The sequence below is a fragment of the Ornithodoros turicata genome, chromosome 3, assembly GCF_037126465.1.
Source record: "Ornithodoros turicata isolate Travis chromosome 3, ASM3712646v1, whole genome shotgun sequence".
Lineage (NCBI taxonomy): Eukaryota > Metazoa > Arthropoda > Arachnida > Ixodida > Argasidae > Ornithodoros > Ornithodoros turicata.
The window spans coordinates 592,501-607,032 of record NC_088203.1 but is presented as its reverse complement, the minus strand read 5'-3'; the positions used below and the strand labels follow the sequence as shown (position 1 = coordinate 607,032).

At 49.9% G+C, this 14,532-nt stretch overlaps 1 protein-coding gene across 1 annotated transcript in view; it reads left to right on the top strand.

Annotated features, from left to right (window-relative positions):
* Nucleotides 1-14,532, top strand: part of LOC135387779 (uncharacterized) — a 34,735-nt gene that overhangs the window by 15,804 nt on the left and 4,399 nt on the right. Inside the window, exon 2 of the mRNA XM_064616900.1 lies at nt 12,639-12,723. Within this exon, the coding sequence (XP_064472970.1) occupies nt 12,639-12,723 (85 nt within the window). The remainder of the gene's footprint in view (nt 1-12,638; nt 12,724-14,532) is intronic.

Below are 14,532 nucleotides of genomic sequence, written 5' to 3'. Positions count from 1 at the left end.
CCGTGTTGCCCTTTCACATACACCCTGTTGTCCACCATGTTGCCCTATTCTGATGCACGGAAGCCGACGTTTTCGTTGTTCCGTTTATTTTTAAGCTGAGTATGGCTTCCACAATTTTTCTGCAGATTTCGAACGCATAAATGCGCCATCGTGTGCCACCGGAAGTTCGTTAGTTTGGTAGGCAACAAGCTATGTGCCTAAATGCGGGTCATGTTTTTCTGCACACACCCTGTACAGCTGCACTAATGCACTTTTCCCAGCGTTTCACGAGTGCTTGGATGTCAGCAGCGTAGAAATCCTTACCTGCGCGTAGCAGCGATGATCGGACCGCATTCTTGACTTCGTCGTCGCAGCTGAAGTGGCGGCCACCATGGAACGCCTTCGCTGTTCGATGTGCGCGCTCACCTCGTTGTCGGCCATCTTGTCCAGCACGTGTCTTCTGTTTTGCACAAACTTTGGACCAGCACGTGGTGAACGCGAGGTCTGTCACGTGTGAAAATCACCAAAATTGAAGTAGCGCGAGCCATTTGTACACTCAGGAGACAGAATGTCCCGGATTCACTTGAACACCCTCGTATTTGACAATGTATGATTTGACCTTGTAGTACTTCAAGGATGTATTGCTCTGCATACACTCTAAAAACAGAACTTGACCGCATAGCACGCTGTGCGCCAACCATTGTCGCGAATGATATGGTTATCGCTTCTGATTGGAACAGAGAGAGGTGCGTACGCCTTTTCGTGGCAATTTGGTGAAAATTGCCACAAAAAGGCGTACGCAAACCTCTCTCAGAAGCGATAGCCTATCATTCTTGGCAATGGTTGGAGCACAGCGTGCTATGCGGTCAAGTTCTGTTTTTAGAGTGTAACGGACACAGAAGCTCTTCATTCTATTACGCTCGTGCCAGTGGCCGGGTCATCGGCTCTGACGTAGCTCCAACTTCAATTGCCGGGAAACATTTTCTTGAACTTGGGAAGTCGAAAACTCCTCCCGGCGCGACGTCATCTTTTGAATTGAGTTCTGCTTTGACGCACCCCTGGTATGAGCTTTTCGTGAAACAAATTCATTTGACTTAGACTGGCAAGACTGCCCTCCACGGCGGGGACGCCAATGAAAAGTTGGCACCCACCACTCGTTCTATACCCAAGTTGTGATGTATCTTCATACTACACAGGCGATTCAATTAGCCTTTAATATACTAATAACCCGTTGAATTAACGGAATAAGAGTGCTTGGGTCATAAAATTATTGGTTCCGCCGAGGAGAGTAATGGATTGAATCATCACTTCTTTTTCGTGTGAGAGGTTGAAACGCGATATTTTCCAGAAATATCCGCTTCTGTTCTGTAAAATCATTATACTTGAATATGCACGTTGACTGCTATGTGTTTTTGTCAGGAAGCGCCGCCTAGTAGTTGCTGAGGCCAGGGACGTCCCCCATTGAGGTTCTCCATACTCGGGAAACTGCACGCTAGACGCAACGCTACGGTTTTTGCTTCTATATCATCATTCAGACTTGATACGCCCAAATTCATAGTCGACCCCAAAAGCGACTTCATGGACGTTGCCATCGCCGCTTGTCACTGTCTCCATGCACGGCCTCAAGAACAGCAAAAAGAGCTATCCTGACGTTATCCTTCGGCAACTTATCCTTGACTTCATCGAGGCCCAATACTGCAACACTGTATCACGGATGGGTCGTCGACCTGAGACACTTGATCTTCTACCTTTGCCATTCCGTCAGAGTCCGTTACACGTGGATGTCGTCTGTCTCACCGCACCTCATCGACATCCGCTGAGCTTCATGCTATCCTGCTATTCTTGACATATGCGGCAGGCTGCGAACCGCGGCAATGGGTAATTTATACAGACTCCAAAGCAGCTCTCCTGTGCATTAAAAACATGGACATCCCGCGGTTCTCTATCCTCAGTGGTGATAGATATCTGGTGCGCCCTGAAGCCTGTACAAGAACGCTCTCACTCCGCTGCCGTACAGTAGGTTCCAGGGCACATTCCGACGCTGCCATTGCACATCAACAACGGCCTCTTACGCCCATTGTACTTTCGAGAGGAGACAGAAGATTCCTGGTCTACCCTACACTGGCAACGCGACATTCCAACTAGGTTCTCTTTGCGAAGTGTAGACCACGCTGTCGCTGGGCAGAATCGGCTCGGTCGTTGTTGGCCACACAGAAAAAGAAGTGAAGGATGGATGGACGCTTTAAAAAGGAAGTTGACCTCAAATGATATCGTTATCTGTCCTGATTTGTAGGAAACGGGAGGTGCACGTCTTTCTGGTGAACAGCATAAGTGTCACACACACATCCCGTTTTCAACAAATCAGGGCATGTAACGATATCATTTGTGGCTGCCTATTCCCATTCTCGGGACAAATACAAGATGTGCACGTCCACGTACGTCCACGTCCCACACAGGCAACTACACCACGTCTTCTTCCTTTCACCCCCCCCTCTAACTTCCTCGTCCTCTTTTACCCCGAGTTGATGGTTGGCTCGGAGCAAGCTATGCAGTGAAGTTCATATTTAGAGTTCCCTTACAAGTCGGCCCAGGACGCACATTCCCCGTCAGTCGTGACGTTGCCCACCTCTGTGAGGCCGACAACGGCGAGCCCTTTCACCACCACCACCTCATATTTAAGAGTGCTGTCTGGGTTTTTCCTGGGTTTTTCTCAGACGCATTCAGACATATGTCGGCACAGTTCCATTAGAAGTCGGCCCAGGACGCACATTCCCCGTCAGTCGTGACGTTGCCCACCTCTGGAGGCCGACAACGGCGAGCCCTTTCACCACCACCACCTCATATTTAAGAGTGCTGTCTGGGGTTTTACCTGGGTTTTTCTCAGACGCTTTGAGACATATGTCGGCACAGTTCCATTAGAAGTCGGGCCCAGGACGCACATTCCCGTCAGTCGTGACGTTGCCCACCTCTGTGAGGCCGACAACGGTGAGCCCCTTTCACCATGACCACCACCACCTCATATTTAAGAGTGCTGTCTGGGGTTTTTCCTGGGTTTTTTCTCAGACGCTTTCAGACATATGTCGGCACAGTTCCATTAGAAGGCGGCCCAGGACGCACATTCCCCGTCAGTCGTGACGTTGCCCACCTCTGTGAGGCCGACAACGGCGAGCCCTTTCGCCACCACCACCTCATATTTAAGAGTGCTGTCTGGGGTTTTTTCCTGGGTTTTTCTCAGACGCTTTCAGACATATGTCGGCACAGTTCCAATAGAAGTCGGCCCAGGACGCACATTCCCCGTCAGTCGTGACGTTGCCCACCTCTGTGAGGCCGACAACGGCGAGGCCCTTTCACCACCACCACCTCGTATTTAAGAGTGCTGTCTGGGTTTTTCCTGGGTCTTTTCTCAGACGCTTTCAGACATATGTCGGCACAGTTCCATTATGAAGTCGCCCAGGACGCACATTCTCCGTCAGCGTGACGTTGCCCCACCTCTGTGAGGCCGACACGGCGAGCCCTTTCACTACCACCACCTCATATTTAAGAGTTCTGTCTGGGGTTTTCCTGGGTTTTTCTCAGACGCTTTCAGACATATGTCGGCACAGTTTCCATTAGAAGTCGGCCCCCAGGACGCACATTCCCGTCAGTCGTGACGTTGGCCCACCTCTGTGAGGCCGACAACGGCGAGCCCTTTCACTACCACCACATCATATTTAAGAGTGCTGTCTGGGGTATTTCCTGGGTTTTTCTCAGACGCTTTCAGACATATGTCGGCACAGTTCCATTAGAAGTCGGCCCAGTACGCACATTCTCCGTCAGCCGTGACGTTGCCCACCTCTGTGAGGCCGACAAACGGCGAGCCCTTTCACCACCACCACCTCATATTTAAGAGTGCTGTCTGGGGCTTTTCCTGGTTTTTCTCAGACGCTTTCAGACATAGTCGGCACAGTTTCCATTAGAAGTCGCCCAGGACGCACATTCCCCGTCAGTCGTGACGTTGCCCACCTCTGTGAGGCCGACAACGGCGAGCCCTTTCACCACGACCACCCACCACCTCATATTTAAGAGTGCCCCTGTCTGGGGTTTTTCCTGGGTTTTTCTCAGACGCGTTCAGACATATGTCGGCACAGTTCCATTAGAAGTCGGCCCAGGAACGCACATTCTCTCGTCAGCCGTGACGTTGCCCACCTCTGTGAGGCCGACAACGTGCGAGCCCTTTCACCATGACCACCAACACCTCTATATTTAAGAGTGCTGTCTGGGGTATTCCAGGGGTTTTTCCTCAGACGCTTTCAGACATATGTCGGCACAGTTCCATTAGAAGTCGGCCCAGGACGCACATTCCCCGTCAGTCGTGACGTTGCCCACCTCTGTGAGGCCGACAACGGTGAGCCCTTTCACCATGACCACCACCACCTCATATTTAAGAGTGCTGTCTGGGGTTTTTCCTGGGTTTTCTCAGACGCTTTTCAGACATTATGTCGGCACAGTTCCATAGAAGTCGGCCCAGGACGCACATTCCGTCAGTCGTGACGTTGCCCACCTGTGTGGAGGGCGAGAACGGCGAGCCCTTTCCCACCACCAACCTCATATTTAAGAGTGCTGTCTGGGGTTTTTCCATGGGTTTTCTCTCCTCCCCAGGACGCTTTCAGGACATATGTCGGCCAGCTCCATTAGACGTCGGCCAGGACGCACATTCCCCGCAGTCGTGACGTTGCCCACCTGTGTGAGCCGAGAACGAGCGAGCCCTTTCACCACCACCACCTCATATTAAGAGTTCTGTCTGGGGGTTTTCCTGGGTTTTCTCTGTCGCTTTCAGACATATGTCGGCACAGTTTCCATTAGAAAGTCGGCCCAGGACCGCACATTCTCCGTCAGGCGTGACGTTGCCCACCTCTGTGAGCCGAGAACGGCGAGCCCTTTCCACCACCACCACACTCATATTTAGAGTGCGGTTCTGGGGTTTTTCCTGGGTTTTTTTCCAGGACGCTTTCGACATCTGTCAGCCACAGTTTCCATTAGGAAGGTCGGCCCAGGACGCACATTCCCCGTCAGTCGTGACGTGCCCACCGTGTGCGGCCGACAACGGCCGAGCCCCTTTCATGACACCCACCACCTCATATTTAAGAGTGCTGTCTGGGGTTTTCCTGGGTTTTTCTCAGGACGCTTTCAGACATAAGTCGGCACAGTTCCAATAGAAGTCGGCCCAGGACGCACATTCTCCGTCAGCCGTGACGTTGCCCACCCTAGTGAGGCCGACAACGGCGAGGCCCTTTCACCATGACCACCACCACCTCATATTTAAGAGTGCTGTCTGGGGTTTTTACCTGGTTATTCGCAGAACGCTTTCAGACATATGTCGGCACAGTTCCATTAGAAGTCGGCCCAGGACGCACATCCCCGTCAGTCGTGACGTTGCCCACCTCTGAGAGGCCGACAACGGCGAGCCCTTTCACCATGACCACCACCACCTCATATTAAGAGTGCTGTCTGGGGTTTTTCCTGGGTTTTTCTCAGACGCTTTCAGACATATGTCGGCACAGTTCCATTAGAAGTCGGCCCAGGACGCACATTCCCCGTCAGTCGTGACGTTGCCCACCTGTGTGAGGCCGAGACGGCGAGCCCTTTCAGCCACCACCACCTCATATTTAAGAGTGCTGTCTGGGGTTTTTCCTGGGTTTTTCTCAGACGCTTTCAGACATATGTCGGCACAGTTCCATTAGAAGTCGGCCCAGGACGCACATTCCCCGTCAGTCGTGACGTTGCCCACCTGTGTGAGGCCGAGAACGGCGAGCCCTTTCACCAACCACCACCTCATATTTAAGATTGCTGTCTGGGGTTTTTTTCCTGGGTTTTTCTCAGACGCTTTCAGACATATGTCGGCACAGTTCCATTAGAAGTCGGCCCAGGTCGCACATTCTCCGTCAGCCGTGACGTTGCCCACCTCTGTGAGGCCGACAACGGCGAGCCTTTCACCATGACCACCACCACCTCATATTTAAGAGTGCTGTCTGGGGTTTTTCCTGGGTTTTTTCTCAGACGCTTTCAGACATATGTCGGCACAGTTCCATTAGAAGTCGGCCCAGGACGCACATTTCCCCGTCAGTCGTGACGTTGCCCACCTCTGTGAGGCCGACCAACGGCTGAGCCCTTTCACCATGACCACCACCACCTCATATTTAAGAGTGCTGTCTGGGGTTTTTCCTGGGTTTTTCTCAGACGCTTTCAGACATATGTCGGCACAGTTCATTAGAAGTCGGCCAGGACGCACATTTCCCCGTCAGTCGTGACGATTGCCACCTCTGTGAGGCGACAACGGCGAGCCCTTTCACCAACCACCACCACCTCATATTTAAGAGTGCTGTCTGGGGTTTTTCCTGGTTTTTCTCAGACGCTTTCAGAACATATGTCGGCACAGTTCCATTAGAAGTCGGCCCTGGACGCACATTCCCGTCAGTCGTGACGTTGCCCACCTGTGTGAGGCGAGAAACGGCGAGCCCTTTCACCACCACCACCTCATATTTAAGAGTGCTGTCTGGGGTTTTTCCTGGGTTTTTCTCAGACGCTTTCAGACATATGTCGGCACAGTTCCATTAGAAGTCGGCCCAGGACGCACATTCCCCGTCAGTCGTGACGTTGCCCACCTCTGTGAGGCCGACAACGGCGAGCCCTTTCACCACCACCACCTCATATTTAAGAGTGCTGTCTGGGGTTTTTCCTGGGTTTTTTCTCAGGACGCTTTCAGACATATGTCGGCACAGTTCCATTAGAAGTCGGCCCAGGACGCACATTCCCCGTCAGTCGTGACGTTGCCCACCTCTGTGAGGCCGACAACGGCGAGCCCTTTCACCACCACCACCTCATATTTAAGAGTGCTGTCCTGGGGTTTTCCTGGGTTTTTCTTAGACGCTTTCAGACATATGTCGGCACAGTTCCATTAGAAGTCGGCCAGGACGCACATTCTCCGTCAGCCGTGACGTTGCCCACCTCTGTGAGGCCGACAACGGCGAGCCCTTTCACCACGACCACCACCACCTCATATTTAAGAGTGCTGTCTGGGGTTTTTCCTGGGTTTTTCTCAGACGCGTTTCAGACATATGTCGGCACAGTTCCATTAGAAGTCGGCCCAGGACGCACATTCTCCGTCAGCCGTGACGTTGCCCACCTCTGTGAGGCCGACAACGGCGAGCCCTTTCACCATGACCACCACCACCTCATATTTAAGAGTGCTGTCTGGGGTTTTTCCTGGGTTTTTCTCAGACGCTTTCAGACATATGTCGGCACAGTTCCATTAGAAGTCGGCCCAGGACGCACATTCCCCGTCAGTCGTGACGTTGCCCACCTCTGTGAGGCCGACAACGGTGAGCCCTTTCACCATGACCACCACCACCTCATATTTAAGAGTGCTGTCTGGGGTTTTTCCTGGGTTTTTCTCAGACGCTTTCAGACATATGTCGGCACAGTTCCATTAGAAGTCGGCCCAGGACGCACATTCCCCGTCAGTCGTGACGTTGCCCACCTGTGTGAGGCCGAGAACGGCGAGCCCTTTCACCACCACCACCTCATATTTAAGAGTGCTGTCTGGGGTTTTTCCTGGGTTTTTCTCAGACGCTTTCAGACATATGTCGGCGCAGTTCCATTAGACGTCGGCCCAGGACGCACATTCCCCGTCAGTCGTGACGTTGCCCACCTGTGTGAGGCCGAGAACGGCGAGCCCTTTCACCACCACCACCTCATATTTAAGAGTGCTGTCTGGGGTTTTTCCTGGGTTTTTCTCAGACGCTTTCAGACATATGTCGGCACAGTTCCATTAGAAGTCGGCCCAGGACGCACATTCCCCGTCAGTCGTGACGTTGCCCACCTGTGTGAGGCCGAGAACGGCGAGCCCTTTCACCACCACCACCTCATATTTAAGAGTGCTGTCTGGGGTTTTTCCTGGGTTTTTCTCAGACGCTTTCAGACATATGTCGGCACAGTTCCATTAGAAGTCGGCCCAGGACGCACATTCCCCGTCAGTCGTGACGTTGCCCACCTGTGTGAGGCCGAGAACGGCGAGCCCTTTCACCACCACCACCTCATATTTAAGAGTGCTGTCTGGGGTTTTTCCTGGGTTTTTCTCAGACGCTTTCAGACATATGTCGGCACAGTTCCATTAGAAGTCGGCCCAGGACGCACATTCTCCGTCAGCCGTGACGTGTCCCACCTCTGTGAGGCCGACAACGGCGAGCCCTTTCACCATGACCACCACCACCTCATATTTAAAAGTGCTGTCTGGGGTTTTTCCTGGGTTTTTCTCAGACGCTTTCAGACATATGTCGGCACAGTTCCATTAGAAGTCGGCCCAGGACGCACATTCCCCGTCAGTCGTGACGTTGCCCACCTCTGTGAGGCCGACAACGGCGAGCCCTTTCACCATGACCACCACCACCTCATATTTAAGAGTGCTGTCTGGGGTTTTTCCTGGGTTTTTCTCAGACGCTTTCAGACATATGTCGGCACAGTTCCATTAGAAGTCGGCCCAGGACGCACATTCCCCGTCAGTCGTGACGTTGCCCACCTCTGTGAGGCCGACAACGGCGAGCCCTTTCACCATGACCACCACCACCTCATATTTAAGAGTGCTGTCTGGGGTTTTTCCTGGGTTTTTCTCAGACGCTTTCAGACATATGTCGGCACAGTTCCATTAGAAGTCGGCCCAGGACGCACATTCCCTGTCAGTCGTGACGTTGCCCACCTGTGTGAGGCCGAGAACGGCGAGCCCTTTCACCACCACCACCTCATATTTAAGAGTGCTGTCTGGGGTTTTTCCTGGGTTTTTCTCAGACGCTTTCAGACATATGTCGGCACAGTTCCATTAGAAGTCGGCCCAGGACGCACATTCCCCGTCAGTCGTGACGTTGCCCACCTCTGTGAGGCCGACAACGGCGAGCCCTTTCACCACCACCACCTCATATTTAAGAGTGCTGTCTGGGGTTTTTCCTGGGTTTTTCTCAGACGCTTTCAGACATATGTCGGCACAGTTCCATTAGAAGTCGGCCCAGGACGCACATTCCCCGTCAGTCGTGACGTTGCCCACCTCTGTGAGGCCGACAACGGCGAGCCCTTTCACCACCACCACCTCATATTTAAGAGTGCTGTCTGGGGTTTTCCTGGGTTTTTCTTAGACGCTTTCAGACATATGTCGGCACAGTTCCATTAGAAGTCGGCCCAGGACGCACATTCTCCGTCAGCCGTGACGTTGCCCACCTCTGTGAGGCCGACAACGGCGAGCCCTTTCACCATGACCACCACCACCTCATATTTAAGAGTGCTGTCTGGGGTTTTTCTCAGACGCTTTGAGACATATGTCGGCACAGTTCCATTAGAAGTCGGCCCAGGACGCACATTCCCCGTCAGTCGTGACGTTGCCCACCTCTGTGAGGCCGACAACGGCGAGCCCTTTCACCATGACCACCACCACCTCATATTTAAGAGTGCTGTCTGGGGTTTTTCCTGGGTTTTTCTCAGACGCTTTCAGACATATGTCGGCACAGTTCCATTAGAAGTCGGCCCAGGACGCACATTCCCCGTCAGTCGTGACGTTGCCCACCTGTGTGAGGCCGAGAACGGCGAGCCCTTTCACCACCACCACCTCATATTTAAGAGTGCTGTCTGGGGTTTTTCCTGGGTTTTTCTCATACGCTTTCAGACATATGTCGGCACAGTTCCATTAGAAGTCGGCCCAGGACGCACATTCTCCGTCAGCCGTGACGTTGCCCACCTCTGTGAGGCCGACAACGGCGAGCCCTTTCACCATGACCACCACCACCTCATATTTAAGAGTGCTGTCTGGGGTTTTTCGTGGGTTTTTCTCATACGCTTTCAGACATATGTCGGCACAGTTCCATTAGAAGTCGGCCCAGGACGCACATTCTCCGTCAGCCGTGACGTTGCCCACCTCTGTGAGGCCGACAACGGCGAGCCCTTTCACCATGACCACCACCACCTCATATTTAAGAGTGCTGTCTGGGGTTTTTCCTGGGTTTTTCTCTTACGCTTTCAGACATATGTCGGCACAGTTCCATTAGAAGTCGGCCCAGGACGCACATTCTCCGTCAGCCGTGACGTTGCCCACCTCTGTGAGGCCGACAACGGCGAGCCCTTTCACCATGACCACCACCACCTCATATTTAAGAGTGCTGTCTGGGGTTTTTCCTGGGTTTTTCTCATACGCTTTCAGACATATGTCGGCACAGTTCCATTAGAAGTCGGCCCAGGACGCACATTCCCCGTCAGCCGTGACGTTGCCCACCTGTGTGAGGCCGAGAACGGCGAGCCCTTTCACCATGACCACCACCACCTCATATTTAAGAGTGCTGTCTGGGGTTTTTCCTGGGTTTTTCTCATACGCTTTCAGACATATGTCGGCACAGTTCCATTAGAAGTCGGCCCAGGACGCACATTCTCCGTCAGCCGTGACGTTGCCCACCTCTGTGAGGCCGACAACGGCGAGCCCTTTCACCATGACCACCACCACCTCATATTTAAGAGTGCTGTCTGGGGTTTTTCCTGGGTTTTTCTCATACGCTTTCAGACATATGTCGGCACAGTTCCATTAGAAGTCGGCCCAGGACGCACATTCTCCGTCAGCCGTGACGTTGCCCACCTCTGTGAGGCCGACAACGGCGAGCTCTTTCACCATGACCACCACCACCTCATATTAAGAGTGCTGTCTGGGGTTTTTCCTGGGTTTTTCTCATACGCTCAGACATATGTCGGCACAGTTCCATTAGAAGTCGGCCCAGGACGCACATTCTCCGTCAGCCGTGACGTTGCCCACCTCTGTGAGGCCGACAACGGCGAGCCCTTTCACCATGACCACCACCACCTCATATTTAAGAGTGCTGTCTGGGGTTTTTCCTGGGTTTTTCTCATACGCTTTCAGACATATGTCGGCACAGTTCCATTAGAAGTCGGCCCAGGACGCACATTCCCCGTCAGTCGTGACGTTGCCCACCTGTGTGAGGCCGAGAACGGCGAGCCCTTTCACCACCACCACCTCATATTTAAGAGTGCTGTCTGGGGTTTTTCCTGGGTTTTTCTCATACGGTTTCAGACATATGTCGGCACAGTTCCATTAGAAGTCGGCCCAGGACGCACATTCCCCGTCAGTCGTGACGTTGCCCACCTCTGTGAGGCCGACAACGGCGAGCCCTTTCACCACCACCACCTCATATTTAAGAGTGCTGTCTGGGGTTTTTCCTGGGTTTTTCTCATACGCTTTCAGACATATGTCGGCACAGTTCCATTAGAAGTCGGCCCAGGGCGCACATTCCCCGTCAGTCGTGACGTTGCCCACCTCTGTGAGGCGGAGCCCTTTCTGCACCACCATCATTTTTAAGAGTGCACATTTTAGAACACATATCCATTGTCTTGATCTATGTCGGATAAAATGGTTGGCGCGATTAAATAACAATGATAATGATAATCGACACCACCACACAACTATGACCATGAGTGACGCCACAGTTTTTGCCCACCTGAGGGTTCTTTAAATCTCGGCACCCCTTGCCGAAGACAGCAAACTTACTGTTTACTAGAAGAAAAATAATTTTGACGCCTACCCCCTTTCCCGCGACTAGAAAATCATCAAATAAATTGCCACACCGATGATCTTAGATAACCGTTGTCCACCAAATTTTTCGGGATTTCAAAATGGCCATTTTTTCCGTCTTATTGCTTGAACGAATGAACGTCTCAGAAAATTGTCGGAAAAGTGATCAGTCCCAGCACCGAGGCTTTGTAGCCTCGAAGGAATAGGTGGCAAAAATGTCGTCACCGGAGACGACAAGGATTCAATTTCGACGGACAAAAATCGATGAACGCGAATCATTTTTGGTTTTCCATCCAATGTATTCATCATCATCCATGTGCGGCACAACTCAGATGTGTTGACGTGAACCATACAGAAGAGCAATACAAATTTCTAATCGAATTCCAACATGTATGCCTTCCCGTTGGAAGCGCACAGTCATTATTGGAAGATATGACATTGGGCGACTTCCAAAGGTGCCAATGACGCAAAAGTACCATCTTGCGGCTAAGGCAAAGACAGACGAAAATAACATGCATTGCGGTAGACACAGTATAAGGGTAAAAATGGTATTGGCTATAAATGTGCACATTTCCGCGATGTTTGTCGTAAAAATTAGGTCGCAAGATGAAAAATATGGACAATGGCAGCTAACAGCAAACGTACATTAACGTCATCTTCCTTCCACTCCATCGAGGATTTGTTCCCAAGAAAGGTTTAACGACATTTTTGTAGGCATGTTTGTAAAGCACTTTCACCAACGTTGAGAATATTTGAGTTTCTCTTTCTTATAAGCGATTGTTTATTAAGCTGCTTCCCTTAAAGTGAAATTTTCGAGAAACATCAAAGTTTCATCCATATCATAAAATTCTTCCTGTGCCCACGGAACCTGATGCTAATTATCCGACACTAATTAGGACGAATCAAATTTCATGGAGAAATATGAGTGTTTCTGTAATCGAAACCTTATTGTACGTGATAGACGTGTTTTAATGAGAGTCAAGTAAAGCACTTTGTATCATTGGTGCCAAAGAATGGATTTGTATAGTTCCGGAGTCGATATAAATATCATCTGTTCGTTTCTTTTCAGATGACCAGTTACAGAATGACATCTCTATTATACGCACTCCTATTGGCTGTCACCTTCCTTAGCGTGTCCACAGCCAACTTGGAAGGTACATTTTCTCTTCCTAAAAACGTTTTTATTAACTCCACCGCTTTAAACGACATTAATTAATTCATTAATTAATCGGGCGCTCTAAAATGGCTTCTAATCTCTCCTTGGATGAGCGTCGTCACTCGGCCCAACCAAAACATCACTTCCTGCCACCGTGCTTAACTATTTCTCTTACTTATCACGCTTAAACAAAATGTCCACTCAATTGACTCGACGTTACTGCAGACTATAAAAATATGTTTAGATCCTGAAAGTGTTGGTACAACATGAAAACATGTCCGTTGCGTTGCCTCATCGTGTTTCAATGAAGGGAAGATAATTAGAGTACTCGAAAAAGTATTTAACTTGGTTCCTCCCTTTCTTTGAAAAATAATCTCCTTGTTCGATAAGTTGCTGTATCGAAAAGAACAAGATCATGGAGGTTATAGTACCTTGTGAAACTGAACACGGCATGAAGACAAACGAAAATTACTTAGACTACCGAGTAGAAAGCAATAAAAAGTATTTGGAACATTACCTTTGTGAAAAAGTACTCGGCAAAATACTAGAGATGGGACGAATCCGAATTAAGAAAGGTTCTACGATTCTTACGAATCTTTCGAATTCTCTCTTGTAGAAGAGTTTAAAAAGCCAAAAAAAAAAAAGAAGAAGAAAGAAACAGTTCCAGTGAAAAGTATTTTGAAGCCGAATATGATACCTAACAAACTAAATAATGCTTCAGTTTCAGGAGAAAATGTACCCATATAGTTCTTCTTAAGCGTAATTTATTTAACATGTTGTTCATTGACTGCACAAGTCCTCGAGTCTGAATTATTTCCATAAACTAAGCAGCAATAAAAAGAAAAGCAAAACCAGGTTACTTTTAAACTTGTAATGTAACAATTCCTGTCTGAATTGTTTCAGTCCAGAGCAATGTAAACAAAGAAACAAGAAAACCGGCCAATGAGGCGGACTCCAATTTGAAAAAGAAAGAAACCAACGTGGCTGGCGCATCCGTACCTAAAATGCAGTATTTTGAGTCCATGCACTTGGCACGAACGATGCTACGTAAATTGCCATAAAACCTGCAAAGTAAGCCGCATACCAACATAGCTATCGAAATTGGCGCCAAGTGTGGTATGCGTAATTATCCCTGGGATGCAATCACGTCGCTCTGAGAACATAATGATTACAGAAGGGCGTATAAAAGAAATATTCTCTGGGTTGTATTGCCCTGACAACCACCTCTAATGGAGTTACTTCCTTCGTCTTTAATTTCGCCAAAGTTGAAATTCCTCCATGTGACGGTCAACAGAATGAGAGAGGCTTTAGTGAGATACATATGCGGTGGGAATATCGATTGCGAGGATCTGTGTATGACACGGCGGAAACCGGGGAAACTTTTACTACCCGGCGAGGGCTTATTAATGTACACGTTTGTGGTCAACTTATTCCGTAGCAAGAAATAAGTGGCAAGATTACATGCCTGACATCATGTGGGATGTTACCCTTTTATTCCGTTTCGGAAAGGCTAGCATTGCGTCTACAACTTGCCGGTATCTAATGAGTGCAACTAATTTATTTATTTATTTATTTATTTATTTATTTATTGTTAGTAACCCAAAGGCCAGAAGGCTATAATTACAGAGGCTATACCTGTGTGCACCAAATGTCAGCATATTTTATGTGGATGTAAAGCTAATTGTTTAAAACTCGTAAGTTGGTGTAGGATAACCACTTTCACTGCGAGGTGTCGTGAGCAGAAGACAAACATTGCACAGAGAAACAGTTGTCTTGTTACTATATGTAGATGGGTGATATGCCAAAA